Raw genomic sequence first — 22,146 nt, forward strand, 5'->3', positions numbered from 1 at the left:
ACAATGACTTGCACAATGTTGGGCCAAGAGAAGATGCTCAGTAAATAATTGAATTATTTCCTTTCAAAAGGAAAGGCTAGAGCTGCAGGAGTCATCTTTTTAGTATGGTCCTCACAGAATGCCAGAAGGAAATAGATCTGGATTCTTCCTCTGTTGGCTGTCCTCTTCTCCACACCCATTCAGCCTTAATTTCATTAAGGATGGTGGCAGTTGTCCCACAGCTGGGGCTGAGAACCTGCTAGTCATATTTTAATCACTGCCAATAAACTGCTGAACCGTTTGGGCCCAATTTCATTATTTGTAAATCAATAGACTGCAATTTCTTTGAGAGCCGGTCCTGTGTTGTCTTTCATCTTTACGTTATTAGTGCTTACAATAGTGCTTTTGCTCATCTGGGAGCAGGAAGAAGTCCTATAATTTCATTTTTATTAGAGAACTTGGTGTGGAAATTCTCTTCATCGTATCAGAAATTTGTAGCATGGACTTCCAACAGACATTCTTAACTCGGGGTCCATTGACCCTTTAAAAATTCTTGTCAGTCAGTCAATAAACAGGAAGTGCTTGCTATGGGCCAGGCACTGAGTTAAGTTCTGGATATACAGAGAAAAAGAAAAGACATTCTCTACCCTTGAGGAGCTCACAACCTAAAGGAGGAGAAGACATAAAAAGCTTAAGCAATACACTTTGATAAATGTGTTTCCTTTTAATTGGTTTTCTTTAAAATTCTATATATTTTACTGTATTCTTTTAAAAGTACTATTCTGAAAGGGGGGTCCATAGACTTCACTAGACTGCCAAAGGGGTCCAAGACAAAAATAAGAAAAAAGCTTAAGAATCCTTGTCTAAGAGAATTGCCTGGGAGCACTGAATAGTAAAATGACTTTTCCAGGGTCCCACAGTCAGTATGTGTCAGAAACAAGACTTGAACCCGGGTTTTCCTGACTCCGAGTCTGGTTTTGTATCTCCTAAGCCACTTTTCCCTCTAGCTTTGTACATAGTAAGAATTCAAATGCTCGTTTCTAGGTTTGTGGAGGTAGGAGAACATAGCCCAACCTCACAAGGCTATTGCATGGAATAATGTTTACAAGTTGCTTTTAATTTTCTAGAAACCCTTTGCTTTTCACTATATCCTCATAATGATGGTATGAGGCAGGTAAGGCAAGAAACTTTGACCCAGAGAGGATTGGCTTAGTAAGGTTACTCATTTGTTGCAGGAAGATCCAAGATTAGAACCCAGATCTCCTAAGTTCCAGCCTCACAGTTCACTTCTGGGCACCAACACCTCAACAAGTAACAAAGGACCGGCAAGTACTTTGTAGAATGGGTTCTGCTCACATTAAGTATTCATTACTTATCTGTTGAGGTAGATATATAAGGAAGGACATAAGCTTCCAACCAAGTAGTCATCTGGTTCTTAGCTTCACCTTCATCATCCTCTTTGTGGAGCACCATTATACTTCAGGAAGGCATTTCCTCCTTTACTAGGTGCCTCTTGTCATGGGGCTTTAGCTGTCCTTTCCTGCCACGAGCCTTCTTGTACAAGCTCTGCCAGGCTCTCTCCAGCTGTGTGCTCCAGCATTTTTCATTAGCCTCGCCTTTTCATGGGGACTGTCAAGTCAGCCAATCAGTATTATTTGTCTCCGTCTCCAGCTGGGTCCCCCCCACCCCCCGATATGGGGCCATTTCCTGGATCTGGGACTGAACCAGTGCTGCAGTTTCTGAAATATTAATGGTTTCTTTTGTAAAGGACAACACACTGAGTCCTTTTGTCGCAAATTAAAATCTCCAGCAGGAGGAAAGGGAAGAATGGGGTGGAGAAGTCTTTTTTCCCAATTACTCTGGTTCATTCTAAAAAGATGCCCCAGTTGAAGCCTTGGGAGCCTAAAGTTAAAACTAATCAAGCACTTAACTAATAATAATTAATATAATAATAATTAATAACTCAATGAGCATTTACTAAGTACCCACTATGTTAGACACTATATAGAATCAAAGGTTTTAACATAAAGTACTTTGCAAACCTAAAAGTGCTATATAAATGTTAGCTAGTATTATTATTAATGCTTATTACAATGATTATGCGATAGGGATGCAAATGTGAAAGTTCTTGCCCTCAAAGAGCTTACATTCTTTTTTTTGTTTGTTTGTTTTTGGGTTAAGCTATGGGTTTAAGTGACTTTCCCGGGGTCACATAGCTCGTAAGTGTCAAGTGTCTGAGGTCAGATTTGAACTCAGGTCCTCCTGACTCCAGGGTGGGTGCTCTATCTACTGTACCACCTAGCTGCCCCTAGAGTTTCCATTCTTACAACAAATAAATTATGTCAGAGCCTCCCCATTAGAGTCCTTGTGGATTGGATTTTTCAGGCTTCTCTGAAAATCTTGTTGTTTGTCTTTCATTCTCGAAGAGGACCATGACATCAGGAAGATGATGCCATGTTTGCAGGTGAATTGGATTTAAGTGAAGGAGGGCCACGCAAGGCCACCAGCCTCACTTTCTCCTTCAGAGCTATCTGGGTCGAGTGGCAGGATATATATCAGGACAACTGCAGAAGGTCCTGGATGCAGTGGGATACCGTGGCCTTTTTCCTCTGAAAATTTGATCAGAAGCTCAATGTCTTATTTTATAGAAGGCACACAGGATGATGGCAGATTTCTGTGACTTTTGCACTTATTTCCATCCTTCTTCTGGAACCTTTGGGAAAGGGAAAGAGGAAAGAACAGAGCAGGGCCAAGACAAAAAACAAAAACAAATGGGACTCCCTGGCAAAAGTAAGGGGAAAGGCCTTTGGGAAAAGTGGAAGAAGATGCCAAAAAGACAGAGTTAAACTGGAAAAAAGAATGAGTTAAGACTGGGAAGGAGAGTGTTTGAGAAAAGAGGGAAAAAAGACACTGACAGTTATAAAATAGTGGATTTTTTATTTAGTAGTTTGTTTATTCTGTTTATGGTCTTGTGCCAAGTGATAGGGACTGAAGGTGTCATGGGGTGGGGTTGGGGTGGAGGTGGAGGACTGTTAACATGTTTCCCACATCTACTGCCTTTCTTTTGTCAAAGGATCCTAAACTCAAGAGGGAGAGGGTCCTGTTCCGAAGGCCCATTTCCCAACCATAACCAGAGAGTATATGGATACATCCAAATAACAGAAGAGTTTCCCAGGGAAACAATTTAGTAAGGCAGCTGTCATAGGAATATCTCCTGACTGTGTGCCCCTCTCATGTCCTGTTGACTATTCACATCTTACCTTCCACCTTCCCAGATCAGAACCTCAGTGGAGTGACCTCAGGCAGTGGTAGTGGTCAGAACTCCCCTGCTTCTCATCCCAGAATTCTCAGCTGATCACAATTGTCGAGTTCTCTCTCTTTTATTTCTTTTCCCTGTACATTATCTTAAACAACTATATCTTTTTTCTCCCTTTTTTGTCCTTTCAATACACACACATGCATACACATACACACAAACAAGCATACACAAATGCACACACCACTTTCATCAGCAGGCATAATGATTCATATCTCTCTCTTAAAGACAGGAAATTATTTTAGCCAACTATGGTCTCTTCCTCTCTTCAAACCCTTGAACCTCCCCTTGATTTCCTTCCTACCCCATCACTACCAGAGTACAAAATTCAAATACTCCCCATGTGGCGCTGCATGGAAAGAAGACATTCCTGGTTAAGGTAGAATGACAAAAAAAGTTTGATTCAAATACATAACAACTAGATGTGTTCTTCATCTTTCTCCACCTAGAGCCCTCTGCCCCTGCCTTCAGCTTATTATATATTTCTTAATATTAGTTGTTTGCTAGTAATGGCACATCTATGATAGGCCCTTCACAAAACTAGATTCTCTTGTAGCATAGGGAACAGGTGTAATACATACATGATATAATACAGGAAGCCATTGACAGACATATAAGATGGTCTCTAACCGAAGCATCAACAATGAGAAAGGAGATTTAATGAAACCTATGGGTTTAATTAGAATGGTGGTGCTAGGAAGAAAGGCCAAATGGGCTGATGTGGCAGTCAATAACTCAGGGAGGGAAAGAGAGAAGACCGGCTCCTTCTGCAGGAGGTCCTGCTGGTCTGGTGATGAATAGAGATGGCTTTAGTTCTCTCCCCAATCCCCAGACTCTCCAACCAGCTTTGGTATGTGACATTCTAAACATTTTCAAATTCACAGTCATAGTCTGTCATCCGACACATTATGAACTTCCACTGACGATCCCTGTGGGGAGAGAGAAAAGGACAGAAGGGTGATGTCAAAGACATGGTAGGCTGCTTCGCAAACAGGGCAAATGAAATGAAGACAAATTCCTCAGGAGCCAGTGTATGACTGACCTGCTAGTCAGAGAAAGGAGAGTTTGGAGAGACAGTAACAGTTAACAGGTTACTTTATGTAGCAATTTTAGAGCACTTTTGAACTTCAAGGTTACCCTTTAAGCTAGATAGTGCAAGTATTATATTACGTGATGGGAAATTGAGGCTTACAGAGCCTGAGTCACAACTGAGGTTCACAGAACCCAAAACATGACTTGCCCAAGGCACATAGCTACTAAACTGAAGAGCAAAGTCTATACAAAAATCTATGGATCATAGCTTTAAAATACCCAGTTTTTAGAGGGCTGTGATAGTCAGTGCCCTAGAGGACTAAAGATCACTGCTGGTGAACCTGGTAGTTTTGGACCTTACTTCCCTCTGTTTAGGTTGTTAATGGACAACTAGATATCCAAGTCTCTAGCTATGTATGGCTACCAACAGGGACCAATTCATCACAGTGAACTAAAAGAAGTCTCCCAAGATTAAGGATAAAATCTGGGAAAAGAAGGCATTTAATCCATTTTTTAAAATAGCATGGCCCTCAATGCATTGACAGTTTCATTTAAATAACCCTATATTGGTTGAGATAAATGGAGCAATATATGAGAATCATGAAATGAGGAAGGGAATTAAGAAGAACCCCAAAGCATTGGGTGGTGGGTATAGATGGTCAGACTTCTGGTCAACTGTAACACTTGCCCTAGAGTGTGCTGACACATCCATAGGTGATCACTATGTATGCCAGTGTTTCAAGAGACTCTTGTGGGTCAAGCAGAAATCATACTGAGATATTTGTTTGTGTTGGAGATAGAGAGTGGACACGATTGCCCAACCTTTTAAAATTCAGCCTAGTTTCCCAAGAGTGTTTTATATCTACTAATGAGATACATGTGTTTTCTAAGACAAAAAGCAGGGTGTAATGAAGAGAAGAGTGACCTGGCAACAGGAAAACCTGGATTCAAATTCCACCTCAAATACTTAATTGGCTGTGTGACCCTGGGAGAGTCATTGAGCCTCACTTTCTCCCTCTGGGGTAGCGGCAATAGGAGAATCTATTTCACTAAAACTTTGCTCACTTTAAAGTGCTGGATATATATGAACTATTATTATTTACCTTAGCAGAACTGTATTCTCTTTTTCTACTCCCCTCAAACAAGATCTTGCTACCCCTTCTAATTCAGCACAGAATATCATTTAAAGCCTACTGGCTATAATGGTTGGTCCTACCACAGATGTAGCCTATGGAATACTGGCACTTGTAACCCTGGCACAACTTCTGTTAGTGTTATTCTATGCATGATAACCTCAAAAAAGCAGTTTGGGGGAGAGTTCCCAGGAGGTTGGCTATTACCGCTCCCTCCCCAAAGTTAAGGAAAAATAATAAAAATTCAGATTGCTCTACATACCACCAAGGAAATGTTCTACTGTTCTGTGGGGTGGATGTTCAACTCTGGTACTGCCCCTCTCTCTCTTCAGTCTGCAGAGGGTGCTTGCTCTACAAGAACCATCTATCTTTCTTCCCTAGATGGGACTCCTGAGCCTTACTTCTAAAGGCCCCTCCTATCATCCTATGAATGGGAAAGTGGGTGGGACCACTGTCAATATCCCTGTAGCCTTTGTATAAATTGTACAGATGGCCCACAGCAGTCTTCCTCATTCCTCCCCCTGCTCCAAGGTTACCCATTTAGAACAATTTGGAGACCAGGCAAAAGTTTTTGAGAGCCTGGGTGGCCAACTACTCTTGACTGGTCTTGGCTCCTGCAAATATCAGTACAAGGAATGACTTGTATCTGGTTGGAGAGTAACCAGTTGGTGGTATGTGCATTTATCAGACATGGTTGTGTTAGGATGGTAGGTATCTGGGATACCAAAAGTTATAAACAAATAAGGTCCCAAGTCAGGGCATTCATACTACTGCTTCAATAGGCTGTTAATTTGTGTTGGGCAATGTTCAGAGGCAGTTTGAAAAGGCATTCCAGGGGCTCTGTTCCCAGTGCCTCTCTAAAGGGAAAAAAGGAGCAGTTTTCATTTAGAGGGCAAGAATATGCCAAGTGCACTACATTTAGGAAGTATTTCTCAACTTGGAGTTTCTGGAAGATTGTAATAGGGGGTACAGGGAATAAAATGGTAAAATTCCAAATCTTGATTTGTGGGTGCAGCAGTAAACTTCGGGGTATGGGTAAGCCTCATTGTAAGCAGACCCAATGTCATCATATCTCACGTATTCAACACCAGACAGGAAATCTTAATTGAAGTTCACTCCATTAAATGACAAAACATTTCTTTTCTTTAACCACTTACAATGGAAATCTTTCCGAAATATAATCATATACTACCTGCTTTCTTAAACAAAAAGAAACTAACTTTTTTCTTTATGAATCAGGGTCTTCATTAAGAGGATAAGATCCTGGATTTAGTAACTCCATCCTCCTTGCTGTTCTTCTCTGAAGATCTCCATCTCCTGACACTAAGTATTTGCAATGGCTAATCCCCATGCGTGGAACGTTCTCCCTTTTTATCTTCCTTCAATTCTCAGCAAAAATGCCACTGTCTTCAAAAGTCTTTCCCAGTCCTCCTTAATATCAGTGCCTTTCCTCTGAGTTTAATCTCTCATTTATCTTGTATGTATCTTATTTGCATATGGTTGTTTACATGATATCTCCCACTTTCTTATTAGATTGTAAGCTCCTTGAGAGTAGAGATGCTTTTTGCTTTTCTTTGTATCTTCAGCACTTAGCATAGTGCCTGATATATTGTAAGCACTTAACAATGCTTGTTGACTTGGCTCCTAGATTTAAAGCTGGAGGGGATCTTATAGGTCATCTAGTCCTAACCCTCATTTATAAAGGAGGAAACTGAGTTTCAGAGAAGCTTGGTAGTTTTCTCAAGGTCACACAGGTAGTTATCCATAGAGATAGGATTGGAACTCTAGTGTTCTGATTTTAAATCCAGTGTTCATGCCAATGTACTTCATTAGTTATTACATTGGATTATAAGGCAGTGATGATCTCAGAGGCTTTTGAAGTATATGGAACTAGGTTCCTTTCTACCAAATGGTTCTAGTCTGTAGATTTTTAACTTTGGATTTGCTTTTAAACAGTATCTTGAACTTCTACCATGTAACCAGGTTATTAGCTTCCATTTCTTACTGATATCTGTATGCCTGCCTCTGGTAATATACCCTTGGCCTTTGGAGTTGCTGTGGGTTGGGAAACTAGATAACCAAACTTGTTAGGATTGTGTTTAAAAGAAGAGTGAAGAGGCTCTGAGTAAAGGAGCTCTCATGGGTGAAGTATGTCTTTCTTAGTGCAAAAACTTTGCACCATACTTTTGCCTGCTCGGGGCAGAGAATGGTTAGGGTCTAATTTCCTAACAAATTCCACTCACCAATGGAGAAAGTAATTGGCAAAAATAGAAGGAAGGTCATGATAACTTTTACTTGTTATGAAAGTTTGAGAATCACTATACTAGGACTGATAGAAATTTGATGTCCAGGTCTAAAGTTGCCCTGCCTTAGATTAATTAGTTCAACAGAACAACTTAATTCTTTTTGCCTGAGTTGCTTCATCTGAACATTTGTTCCTAGCTAAGTCCCCTACCAGGCAAGAGAGTAAAATGAGGGTTACTGTATGTTGCCATTCCCACAAAGCCTTTCCCTGCTTCTCCATCCTCAACTCAAAGGGAAGACTGACTTACCTCTCCACTGCAGAGAAAGTGGTGGTCGCTCCCCGCATGTAGTATTCATAATTGTAAGAGATCATGTCTATCTCCTCACCATAGTGGCCTGGGTATTCAGTTGTCAACCTGGTGGGGGGAGATAGATAGAGAGATAGATAGATAGATAGATAAAGAGAGAGAGAGAGAGAGAGAGAGAGAGAGAGAGAGAGAATGAAAAAAAATGGGGGTTATTCTGGCAAGACAAACCAGTAGACACCATTTATAGAGGAATGAAGGCATTGAAATAGGCTGAGAGAGGTATAAAGTGTGCCTACTATAGGCCTGGCAAATTATCATGAAAGCACCAAGAAGAGTTAAGGAGGGATGCCAAGAACTCTACTGACTAACTTCTCCCTACATTCCCACCGAAGTGCAATTAAAAGGTATAATTTATCTCATAGGTATCTGGGTGGTAGAGTAGATAGAGCTCTGCACTTGGCATCAGGAAGGCCTGAGTTCCAGTTCTGCCCAATATACTTGCTCTCTGTGTAATTCTGGGCAAGTCACTTTACCTTTCTCATCTTCAGTTTCCTTGTGTGTAAATTAGGGATAATAATAGCACCTATTTCATAGGGTTGTTATTAGAATATATGTAAATCACTTTGAAAAATATAAGGTTTTACATATGTGTGTATGAATATACTTATACATATGTTTAGTGTATGTAGTTATTATTATTGTAAGTATTCTTCCCCGCCCACTAATAATTTTCTTCTTGTTTTCTAGGTTAGTTCACCTGGTCCATAGGATTCCCAAGGCCAAGTTGATTCTAGGCCCATCCTAGGGGTCTGAGTCCACATGCATCCATCCAGGGAGAAAGCTTGAGGTCCAAAGTCCTGTAGTTCCTCTCTGAAGAGTTATCAACTCCAAGGGCAACTCATCTTTGGTGTGTTCATTGGGAGTCTTTTAGATAAGAGCTGACAGAGACTGGAGGGTTTCCTATAGATTGAACTGGACCCCCAAGATCTGTATCTGCACTCTAAAATTGTCCAGAAGCTAACCTAGCCTCCAGAATGGCAAAAATTTTATGTTTCATGCTGACTAGGCTATTGTACATTAAAGAGATAAAGGATCTTATCTATGTGGTCCAATTGACTTTAGTTGAAAGGATGGGCTATGAAATCTATAGGGGCAGCTAGATGGCTCTACGGATAGAACACTGGGCTTAAAGTCAGGAAGATCTGGTTTCAAATCTGGCCTCAGACATTCATTAGTCGTGTGACCCTGGGCAAGTCACTTAACCTCTGTTTGTTTTAATCCACTGGAGAAGGAAATGGCAAGCCATTCCAGTATCCTTGCCAAAACAATTCCATGGATGGTATAGTCCATGGAAGACAGGAAGAGTTGGACAGACATAACTAATTGATTGGGCAACAAAAACATGAAATCTTGGAGATATAGAATGCTGTAATTGTAACGTCTTATAAATCATGTAATTCTTTTTTTTAAGTAAGGCAATTGGGGTGAAGTGACTTGCCCAAGGTCACACAGCTAGTACGTGTCAAGTGTTTGGTCTGAGGCTGGATTTGAACTCAGGTCCTCCTGACTTCAGGGCTGATGCTCTATCCACTGCGCCACCTAGCTGGCCCCTATATCATGTAATTTAAGCTCCTTATTTCATAGATTAGGAAAATGAGTTGAGGCCCAGAGAAATCAAGGTACTTGCTCAAGGTCACAAAGCTGATTAGTGAATGAGCTAGACTTGAGATCTCCTGACTCTTAGACTTTCTTTCTCCACTACACCATGATGCCTCTCTTGTTTTGCATTTTATCTCTGTTTAAGACATTACAATCCCCCTGTCAGGCAGCCAAGCCCAACTGGAAATGTATTGCATGTGTTTCTACTCATTGCGGTCATGGTGGGAAATTAGGCTCAGCCAAGTTCAGAAATCCATTCAATCTTTTCATTTCCAAATGGACTCAGACTTTCTGGGGTTTGGCTTTGTTTGCTCTGAGCTAAACATGGTTTCCTCTTTCTAATGAAAAACAACAGGCCTTATGAAATAGGAATTTGATGTCAAATGCGGGTCATTGAGAGCTCCTTAAAACAGACCCTACTAATTTTATGATCCCTGATAATTCCAAGAGAGGCTGGATAGAGTTTACCTACCTGGAGTGGGGGAAGTGGTGGTGCTGATGGTGGTGGTTGTGGTGGTGATGTTAATGGTGGTGGTGGTGGTGCTGATGGTAGTGGTTTTGATGTTGGTGATATTGCTTGTGTTGGTGATGGTGGTGGTAATGCAGAAGACAAGAAAAGTGTAAACAAGATTAAAAGGGGGATGATTATCAACTAAAATAACTGTTTTTGAGCACTTCAGAAGTTCCATTTACATAAATGCTATTAATGTGATTTATATGTTATTCTCTCTTTAACAAAATGAGACTGCTATTTGGCAACAATTTCCTTAATCTAAATCAAGTTGCTACAAATGTTTAGGAGTAAAATGTCTGTATTTCGTGAAAAATGTTTATAATTATTTAAGGCTTTGCACTTGGTTTTCATTAAGCTTCGTATGAAATAATGAGGAATTTTACTACATTGGGGCAGTTAAATGCCCCCTCCCCCTTTTTTTTCAATCAAGAGGGATTAACTTCAGAACAAGAAGGCTAGAAGAAAAACAACAAATGGTTAACTGGGAATTGAAACCAGATATAATTTAGGAGATAGGAAGAGTACCTGGATGATCTCATCAAGGTCAAGTCCTGAGGCCCAGATCAAAAGAATTTGAGTGTACTATAATTGCTGAGTCACTGTCTATGATCTGTTTAAAAATGTCATGGACACTAGGCCAGCTCTTACAGGACTGAAGGAAGACAAATGTTCTAATATTCAGAAAGGAAATGAAGGTGGAATACTTCAGATTGTTAGGTCAGAGAGCATGACTGATTTTAAGCAAAACTCTGGGAATGTGCTATTAAAGAGAGTTTTCTCTTGACAAAGAAAGTAGTGATAACTATGAGTTAGCTATGATAGGTTAAGATTGTTAATCATAATAACCTGTTTTCACTTTTTGGGGGGTATAGTTATTAGATGGTGGGTGAAGGGAATTTGATAAGAGTAAAGTGAATAAAAGCTTCTTAACATCAGGAAGTATTTTTAATTCTGTCTTTATATCCTTAGTACCTACTATTGAGGCTTGCATACAAGCTTAATAAATGCTTTGGGGGTCTTTGATTGATTGGCTTGGATTTCAGCAAAGGCCCCTCATGATACCTTTGTGAACAAGATGGAATAGTGTGGACTGAACATTCAAATAGATTAGGGACTGGTTAAATTATTGAGCTGCAAAAGGTGGGACTGGATGACTTAAGGTTAACCTGGAGTGATGCTACTAATGGTACATGGGGCTCTTCAACCATATAATTTTCAATTGTTTTTAATAGGACTTGGATGAAGACAGATGACAAGCTCATCAAAGTTGCAGGTTGGAGGTAATATGTTACACTGCAGAACTGGGCTTCCAAAAAAATCCTTGACAATTTAGGGCAATGGGCAAAACTAAACAAGGCATCATTTAATATAATAAATGTAAAGTCCTATGTTTGGATTTTTAAACATAAACTGAGAACATGGGGGAAGAGAATTCATGAAGGCAACAAAGTAAAGACATCTTTCCTAGAAAAAAAAAATAGCAAACAATAGAAATTGCAGGGGAGGGATTTTGAACTAACCACTTGACTGAGAGAGCGAGAAGAAGGGGAAAGGAGAGTGAGAACTAGATAATTAAATAGAAGAAAGAAAGAAAAAATCAATGAGCTAAGTGAAACTCCAAAACTAGGGAAAGAGTTCACAAACAGGACAAACAGGATGGGCTGAAGTGGGAGAAGAGTCTAAGTGAACAGGGTTGTATAAAATAGATTAAGCAAAACTAATCAAAGGGGCAAAGAGCTGACTTAAAAGAAAAAGGATAACAACATTAAAAAGCACATCTTTCAAAAATGTGGTATCAAAAATTGATCATCATATTTTTCTCATGTAGTCTAATCATACTACGTGACAGCTATAGCCTTCCTCATCTGGACATTAGCTTTCTGAGAAAACTGATTATGATAAAATGACTTTTTGGCCTCTCTTATGGCTCTGTTGGCTGACGCAGTTTTAAGTCTGCTACTTTTACTTCATAATAGTAATTGACACATAAGGAACACATTACATACGATATCCTATTATAGCCTTGCAACACCTTGATGAAATCAGTACAACAGATATTGTTGTTATTATTGTTCTGTTGTTTTAGTTATATCTGACTCTTCGTAACCCCTTTTGGGGTTTTCTTGACAAAATATTGGAGTGGTTTTCCATTTTTTTCTCCAGCTCATTTTACAGATGACAGAACTCAGGCAAACAGGGTTAAATGACTTGCCCCGGGTTACTCAGCTAATATCTGAGGCTGGATTTGAACTCAGGTCTTCCTGACTCCAGGCCCAGCACTCTATCCACTTAGCTACCTTACCACAGATATTCTTTTCCCAATTTTGTGGTGAGGAAACTGAGGCTCAGAGATATTTGTCCCCAGTTCCATAGCTAGCAAGTGTCAGAGGTAGAATACAAACTCAACCCTCCCCTGTCTCTTTCCCTTCTGGTTTAGTCATCCAATGTATTAATACTCCCTTTCAGTTTTATTTCATCCACAAATTTGTTGTGTGTGTTCTCTGTTTAAGAAAATCATTGATAAGCTTGTTGAATAAAACAGGATGAAGAACAGAGCATATGGTACCTCCTTAGAGTCCTCCCTTCAAATTAACATTGAATAATTGAAGCCACTCTTTGAATCTGATGCTCCAACCAGTTCCAAAGCCCATATGATCTTTTAGTCCATAGCTCTACAGAGCCTCTACATAGATTTGAGACTGATTAATGCCTTGTTAAAACAAGCAAACAAAAATGTGCTGACAGTGCTGATTCCCCAATCTAGCAACTAGTTCTCTTGTTTAAAAAGAAAATGAAATTAAGTTAATCTGGCATGACTTGTTTCTGCATTTGTATTGACTCATAGTGATCAATACTTTCCATTCTAAGTGCTTACGAATCACCCTGAATGTAGAATTCTAGAATTTTGCCAGGAATTGAGGTCAAGATCACTGGCTTACAGTCTGGAAAATCTATCTTCCCTATTTGAAAATTGGGCAGCATTTAACTGTCTCCAGGGTTGTGACTCATCTCCTGCTGTATGGTTTCTTAAAGATCAGCAACAGTGGTTCAGCAATCATGATGGCAAGTTCCTTTGATATGCAGAGATGTGGTTCATCTGAGGCTCATAACTGGACTTCTTTGAAGGCATCTTGGTACTTTCTAATCAGGATCTCATTTAGCTTGGAATTAATCTGCAAGTCAACTATTTGTGTTTTGCTCTTCTTAGTGTGAAAAATTACCCTCCTTGGTAGAGAGAACGGAAGAGAAGTGAAGTTTTCCTACCTGGGCTCAAGCAAGACAAGGACACAATAATCTGTCAGGTCATGAGGTATGTCACCCAAGAAGACTCAGAAAGGCCTGAGCAAAGGATCAGAAGGCTTGGGTTTTATAACTTTTTGTATGTTATTATTTCTGTCATTTAGGGAGAACAGTCGTATGGAGACAGGAAGATTCTAGTATATTCATAAAACTGTTTTGCCAACATGAGACAAACTTTGGACAAAGTATTTTTTCACTCAATCTTCTCATGTGGCACCAAAGATTTTCAGGCCAATTGAGATAAACTTCATGCTGGTCAAAGGGAATGGAAAAGATACATAGGGAAGTGACCCTTATTTAGTTTATTAAAATTTGTTACCTTATTTAAGCATTTCTATTCTGTTTCACTTATACCTCTCTTAGCATCTATTCTGAGTATGTGCCTGAGTACAGTAAAAATTATGGTAACAGTAATCTACCATTCATACATTTATAAAGGTTGACCAAGTGTCAAGTTGAAAACAAAATGGATAGGATTTGGAAAATGGCATCCTCTCAATTTCTCACCTCACCTCTGGCCCCCTCAGTCCTTGAAGGGGTCAAATATCAAAGAAGGAAAGGTCCACTCTTGTACGTTATAATTGAGGGATGGAATGATTGGTGTTTTTTTTTTCATCCAGTATACTCAAGGCATAACATATGGGTGTCAAAGCCACCATTCTTCTAGTTATTGATTCCTTACTCTCCCAACCCCCAAATATCTAATTAGTTGCTAAATCTTGCTTTTTCTACTTCAACATGTCTTGTATCTGTTCTCTTCGGTTCATTTGCATAGCTACCACCTGGTTAAGACCTTCATCTCCTCTTTTCTGTACTTTTAATTAGTCTAATTAGCCTTCTAATTAGTCTCCCTGCTTCAAATGTTTCCTTACATGAATCCATCCTCCACATAGATACCCAAGTGGTTTTCCTCAAGTATAGGTCTGACCAAGTTACCTCTCTACTCTCCTGTCACATACTCAATGGCCATTTCCTCTAGGATTAAATAGAAGCTCCACTGGCAGGGAAGCCTTTCACATCGTGGCTCCTACTGACCTTTCCAACCTCATTATCTATATCTCTCTTCTTCCTTAACTCTATGGACCAACCATACTGGCCTTTTTGTTTCTCATATACCACTCTCTATCTTCCACCTCTATACCTTTATATAGACTGTCCTCACATTCCTAGAATAAACTCCCATTTAATTTCTTTTTTTTTTTTTTACGAATGAATGAAAAACATTTATTATGCTATGTGTACTATCCTTCTTATTTCTGACTTCCAGAATTCCTTGTTTCCTTGAAAACTCTGCTCAGGTGCCACCTTCTATATGAAGCCTTTCTTGATTTCCTTGAATGTTAATATCTGCGCGGCCCCCCCCCCCACCGCTATAGATTTACGTTGTATTAATTTAGATATTTTTGGGGATGCCTATGTTGTCTCCCTTAATAGAATGACATCTCCTTGTAGGTAGAGTCTATTTCATTTCTGTCTTTCTATCTGCAGTACCTAGCACTATTCCAGGGACAAAGTCATATCTGATTTCAGTAAACCTCGACCATAGCACAAGAGTGGTCTAAATCAGTGTTTCTTAAACTGTGGGTTGAGACCCCATATAGGGTCATGAACAACTTGGCACCAGTAAAAGGTTTCTGAATGCACAACAACCAAAAATTAGTTAAAAAACAAACATGTAATGAATCCAAGGTGTTTCTGGCAGGGCTTGACCCTGTTGCTTCTCACAACTTCACTGCAGCTTTGGTGCTGAACACAAAACATGCTCACTTTGCACTGCGCATGCCCTCAGGCTGTGTAATTCCAACAAACACAGCTGAAATGAGATGAGGGGTCAAGAATGGAAAAAGTCTAAATTCATACCTTAGACACCAATCTGTCCCAAATGCCAGAATTTATAGCTATTACTCTGAGAAGAATTCAGGACAAAAGAAAAGGTGGTGGTAAAAATAATAGCTAACATTTTTATAGTGATTAAAGGTTTGCAAAGCACTTTACAAATATCTCGTGTGATCCTGACAACAACCCTAGGAGGTAGGTGCTATTATTATCCCCATCTTATAGATAACGACATTCTGTTTTTGTTCTCTGATGAGGAAATGGAGAATCTGATTCTTCAGTAGAATCTAAATCCACTAGAAAGTGCCTGTCCCAAGAAGGAATCCAATTGTCCTCACTAATGGACTAGGGGAAATTTGTATCAGTACAGTATTCTAGTCATGGTGGCTGAGTTGTTTTGGTGAAACCATGGAACCAAAATTCCACTTTCCTAAAGATAGACATAACCTTAGAAGAGATGATTATGGTTCTGATCTGCTTCTGAGTTCCTCTCCCATTTCATCCTGAAGGGTGAAAACACCACAGGGCAGCATCTCTCCAGAGCATTTCTTGGTTTAAAAGAGAAAATCCTTGAAAACTTCCCAGTCAGAGCTTCAGTATGTACCCAGAAAATCTGGCTCACTCTAGCAAAGCCAAGCATTGATCAGCTTGCTTCTGAGGCAAGGATGGATGCTTAGAGTGGAGTGGGACACCCTGGAATGGTCCATCAGAAAGTATGACTGCCCTTTTGCTGGAATCTTACAGTTTCCCCTCCCCACCTAAACAATGGCCTGTATGTCATCTCTCCCTTATTACTATTTACCTTTCTATATTTATAAATCTTATCTCTCCAGCCCCATTGTAAGCTTCAGCATGGTGGGGCCCATGAATTATATTCTCCAGCTCTTTCTTGGGCATAGTGAGCAGCCAATAAATATTTGCTGGATGGACACTCAGCAGCCATGCTTTGGCAGGCAGAATCTAAGCTTCAGTGCCTTGCTCTGCCTTGGGTAAATTTAGACTCTGGCTGAACAAGGGTATTTAGACAGCCCAGAAAATACATGGATTCTCTGAGTTTTTGAAGCCCAATGGAAGATATATGTGTGTGTATGCATATACATACATATATGTATATGTGTGTGTGTGTGTGTATCCTTAGGCAGCAGTTATATGACTAAATTATAAATATGGAATGATAACGTGAATGTAAGTCAGAATGATGTAAAGGACAATTGATTCTACCTAAGAACAGAGACTCTATTATCTGTAGGAAGCTTTGTTCCTTACATGTGGCAGAGAAATGTTAAGAATATAAAAAACAAAACAACAAAAAAGGACCTAGAACCTGATTGAAGGTTCTTTCAATTCTCCACCAATCTATTTCTAGTCCTTTAATATATAGCATTTTCTATATCTGTGATGAGAGCTACCTGCGTTCAATGCTCAGATCATTTGGGATAAATTCTCACCTTCCATCCCAGGTATTCAGAAATTGGGCTTGTGGATTCAACAATTCAATTTAGGAACCTTTCTTAAGTACTTACCGTACACCAAGCACTATGCTTAGTGCTCAAGGGAATACAAAGACAAAAACAAGATGACTCCTGTCCTCAAGGAGCCTATATTGAATTGGAATGCCAGCAAGCACTAGGAATGGAATGCATAGAACGGAAAAGTGGAATCTTGGACGGGTGTGAATCCTAACATTATGCTACGATTCCTAACTCACGGAGTGTATTGGGAAGAGCACTTGGCTTGCAGTCAGAAGACCTGAATTCAAATTCTTCCTTTGAGATATCTGTGTTAGACTATAGGCAAGTCACCTAACCTATGTTTAGCACTTAACAAGGTTGTTGCGAGGAAAGTGTTGAAAGCGCTATGTAAAATGAGTTGTTCAAGTACTTCTATCACTTTATGGGATCATCAGTTTAGAGCCAGAAGGGACTTTAGAAGCCATCTGGCCTATTCCTTCTTTTTTGCAGATTGGGAACCTCAGAGAAGTCAAAAGGCCTTTTCAAGGTCACACAGGTATTGACAGTATTTGAACCCAGGTTCTCTGACTCCAGAGCCAGTCATCTTTCCATCGTACTGAGCGGCATGGTGGATAGAGTGCTGGTCTTAGCATCAGTATGATTTAAACTCAAATCTTGGCACGGTCACTCATTAGCTATATGACCCTGAGTAAATCATTAGCCTCTCTTCCAGTCTCATTATTATCACTTAATCACTCTCCATTGCAATCTGAAATTTGGGGGAAAAATGTGTTAAACAGCATGGCCTCTTAGCAATCCATCTTTTGATGTGATCTGACCTTCGACATCTTTGGAGACCATGGTTTGTAAGTATTCAGAGAATAGCAAAATTCCCACTGATCAGGGCAAAAAGTCCATCTGAATTATGGAGCATAAGAAAGGGACGTTACTCTGGTGCTCCTCAGTTTACACATTTGGTTAGTGTCTCTGCCTGAATTTCATCCTAGTTTCTCATGTGATGATTCCCTGGTGGCCCAGCCCCATCAATAAGCATCATTTCTTGAGTGAGTTTCTCAGATACCAGAAATTCCAGCTCAAAAGCTATGATCCTGGGTCACACAGCTAACAAGTTTCTAAGGCGGGATTTGAAGTCAGGTCTTCCTGACTCCATGTATAACACTCTTTCAACTGCGTCACCTGCCTCGAGGACTTTTCTTGGAACTAAACAAGTTTGGAAAATGTGAGGTTGACTCAAATGCTGATATTGGTGGCTTGCTTGGGGGAGGAAATGGGCACTCACTTCCAAGCCTCTAGTCTTTTGGATCCACAGCCAGTCACTACCTGGACAGCATCATGGTTATGATAGAAAACAGTAATCTGGTATGCAAGCATCATAGCTGTTTGGAGAACAGGAAATGATCATCAACAGTCTATAGACTTGTGGCTACTTTAGAGACATTGTTGTGGCTTACTAAGCATCATGCTGAGAAGTCTAAGTTTTGCTTGGTGTGTGTTTATCCACATGTATGTGATTGTATACACATAGGTATACAGCATACACACATGTGTGTGTACATGCATACATGTAGGGAGAGGGGGCATTGATGGAATAGTGGAGAGAACTGACCTGGGTTCAAGTCTTTCCTCTGACCCATACTTGTGTGACCCTGGGCAGGTCAGTTTCAATACCTCCAGCAACTCTCTGCAACTAATACTTACAGAGCTGGTGGCAAACTCTATGGGTAGAGGGAATTTTCTCTTCAGGAGTTCCCTATATCACTGAAATTATAGTTCCAGTTCAACTATAGCTAAAGATATCTATGCATACATATTTCAGTAACTACATATCTCTATATAATTCACCCTCATAGTTGTATACATACATACAATCACACACAGAGGCCTGGAGTCAGGCAGACTCATAGTCATGAGTTCAAATCTGGCCTCAGACACTTACTAGCTGAGTGACCTTGGGCAAGTCACTTAACCTTGTTTGCCTCGGTTTCCTCAACTGCAAAATGATCTGGAGAAAGAAATGGCAAACCACTCCAGTATCTCTGCCCAGAAAATCTCAAATAGGGTCACAAAGAGTCAGACATAACTGGAATATGACTGAACAATACATGCACATACATGCTACCACACTGATTATATCTTTCTATAGACAGGTATCATGCCTCTCTAGGCTGCACTCCTGACTCTCTTCCCAGATTTTCTCTACAATGTTCCACCTTGGTAGCTCACTTGAGCCCTGAATTTCACACATTGGAAGTACCATCTTCCGTCCAGCCTTTATGTACTGGCTTTGGAATCAGAGGAGCTGGGACCTTGAATAAACTATTCGTTATTTCTGGACCTATGAACCTCAGTTCATTTCCTTTGTTTATAAAGGTGTGTGTGTGTGTGTGTGTGTGTGTGTGTGTGCACGCATGTATGTGTGCATGTGTGTGTAAATGCTCTTATTTACCTTTCAGGGAGAGCATGATGAAAAGTTTGTGTTTTCTGTTCATTAATAAGTAGCTATGGACCTTTTGCACCTTAAGCAATTTCTTTGGTAGAGAAAATAAACAATTGTTTTATATCTAATGCCCATATTGTGTATTGAGTACCTTTTGTAGAAGTGACCCTGTTGACTTGAGGGGACCTTTGATGTGAGCCACACATAAGCTTTGTTTTAGAAAGTCTGTTGAAGTTACTTTGGAGTTGTTGTGTTTGTCCTTCATTTCAATGTAAGGAACAACTTCTCAATAATCAAAGCTGCTTCAAAGTAAAATGGGGTGGGGAGAATATTGACTTTCCTTTCCTTGGATGGAAAGAAGGTTGGGCAAATATTTGTTAGGGATGTAAGAGAGGGGATTACTGGACTAGAAGATCCTTTCTACTTATAGATTTTGTGGTTCTTTGATTTAAAACCTTATCAGGTAATCTCCTTCCTCCCCCTAACTCCTCTATGTCTACCTATCATTCTGTAGATTCCTATTTTTATTACTGTTTTAACTATAAGCAGTAATTCATTCAAACAAACATTTATTATGTGTCTGGTATGCTAGTCATTGGGGACCAAAAGGAAGATATTGGTTGCCTTCAAGGAACTTGTATTTTCTTTGAGAAAATAATCAATCTATCAGTCAATCCAGGGTTTATTAAGCTTAAAGCAGAGTGCTGAATTCATCCTCCATGTCTCCTTATAGAATGGAGATGATTCTGAGATCCTGAAAACTATTTCAGGGTAGTGCATGCATGCACTGGACCTACCAGTCTGAAAAGATATCCAGGCTTAGCTAAAATTGAGAAGGCTTAGCATCAAAACTTGGCCACCAGATGATTAATTTTTATAAGCCTTGTGATAAGAGCTGTCTAGCTGGTGAAGGGGGTGTGTGTGACCCATGTCAGTATGGATCTTCATCTTGACGTTATCACCAATCTCTTAAAGTATTAGAAAGAGAGGCAGTTGAATGTTAGATGAACATGCAGTCAGATCAACCAGGGTTTCTGGGCCTGTTTTCTAATATGCAAAATAGGGCTAACAACTGCCCTATTTTTCTCATAGCGATATAGCATGGATAAAATTGCATTATATATAATTATTATATTAGTTTATATTATATTAATTATATTACTAGTTAACATATTAAAAATAAATGTTATATTGATTAATTTATTATATTTATATTATATATAATTATTTTGAAAAAATTAATAGATTATCAGCAGATGGATTCAATTTCTTATTTGAAGGAACAAAAGCTTTTAGTAAATTAATACCATGTTTCCAAAATGAAATGTATTCTTATTAAGAAACTGAGTTGATTTTTAGGGGCTCTAAAAGGAAATTGAGGCCTAGAGAAATAAGGCAACTTTACCAAGGCCACATAGGTTGTAACTGAAAGAGTGAAATTTGAACTCAGATTTCTGACTCTAAATTTAGTCCTTTACCATCGAATCTCAGATAGTCTGCTGAGAAAGAAGGTAATACTTGAACAAGAAAGTAGGTAACTGCTAGGAAATTAAAGCTACAGAATTAGAACTTTAATAGCTTTATTCAGCAGTAAGAAGCCACCTTGAGAACTTTCCAGTCCTATGTGGAACATTGTCAGAAGTCTACCTGATAAAATAATAGCACTAAAATCTTCCCATCAGCGGGGGCTGTGAGCACCAAGGTGAGGAAATAGGTAAAGGAGACGAGTGGGGAAAACAGAATGGTTTAGAAAGATGAGTTAATTTGGAAGCTGATTGTTTCATTGTGGACTTCACTCAAAGCGTAGGTTCTATTTTTTATTTGCAGTGGTAAAAAGAAGAAAGTTGTGTTGATTATGTATCTTATAACGTATAAACGTACATCATCTGCATTTCTCTATCAGAAGTCACAAGTCTGGTGAGACTTCTGTGTTTACTTAGGGGTGAAAGACTATCCTGTGTGCAATATACATTTATTACCTTGAGTGCTTGTTCAGGGTCTGGGGACCCTGTTGTTACTCAATTTGTGGAAGCCTAGACATGAGCTATTCTCAGGCTACATTTGGGGATTTTCCAGAATAAACTCTGGATTGGGAAATGATAAACCAAAAAGTGACCTTCCAAGGAAACTCCAGTGATTGAACGAGTCCACATGAATTTGGGGCTGAAAGAGAGGATGGTTGCAGGGCCACAGGCCATATTATTTTGGTTATATTTTGTGTCAACTTATCTGTGTACGTGTCGTTTCCCTGGAGCAGAATGTAGCTCCTCTGTTTTATCATCCCCAGTGTTTATTCAGGACAATGCCTTGCACATAGTAGGCACTTAAAAAAAATTGAAGTGAAAAGGCAGTCAGATAAAAGTTACTTAAGGATTGGTTGTACAAAGTTCCTCATCCCCTAATATAATACCAATACAAAAACTGGAGCAAACACTAAAGGAAATGAGATACTTAAGAGGAAGAGAACAGAATTGTAAGAAGGGCAGAGTTCACCCTGACTCATGAGGGAAACTGTTGATTGCTCCAGAAAGAGAAAGTTCTTTGAGAAGAAGGTAGCTGCCATAGTGACTGCCGGGAGCATTGCCCTTTTCAAAATACAACAATTAGAAGCGGATGAGCTATCCTTACAATAGCTGGCACCCACTGGCACTGGGGTAGTTAGCATCTCACTAACCTTTCTTTCCATGGCAACGTTGTGGAGAACTGGAAAGATTTTTGCTGCAAGCAAGTGGTTTAGCCAAATGAATGCTACAATGCCTTTCAATTCTGACCTTTTTAAAATTTCAAATGCCATCACCAGGGCTAGAATTTTGAGCGGAATCTTTAAATTACTTGATTCAAAAAGTGGTTTACCCTGTTTCTATTGTAAATAACTTGAGAGCTCTTTCCTAAACTTGCCCTGCCCTTCCTGGGCCG

The 22,146-nt window shown here is 39.6% G+C and overlaps 1 protein-coding gene across 1 annotated transcript in view; it reads right to left on the reverse strand.

Moving 5' to 3' along the window:
• Nucleotides 1-2,901: 2,901 nt before the first annotated feature.
• The window catches only part of DPT (dermatopontin), a 36,874-nt gene continuing 17,629 nt past the window's right edge, over nucleotides 2,902-22,146 (reverse strand). The window contains exons 3-4 of the mRNA XM_027868518.1: nucleotides 8,013-8,120; nucleotides 2,902-4,224 (exon numbers count right to left, since the gene is read on the reverse strand). Coding sequence (XP_027724319.1) covers nucleotides 4,158-4,224; nucleotides 8,013-8,120 — 175 coding nt within the window. The 3' untranslated portion in view covers nucleotides 2,902-4,157. The remainder of the gene's footprint in view (nucleotides 4,225-8,012; nucleotides 8,121-22,146) is intronic.

Source organism: Vombatus ursinus, unplaced genomic scaffold (assembly GCF_900497805.2).
Source record: "Vombatus ursinus unplaced genomic scaffold, bare-nosed wombat genome assembly UNPS02014789.1, whole genome shotgun sequence".
NCBI classification, from domain to species: Eukaryota; Metazoa; Chordata; class Mammalia; order Diprotodontia; family Vombatidae; genus Vombatus; species Vombatus ursinus.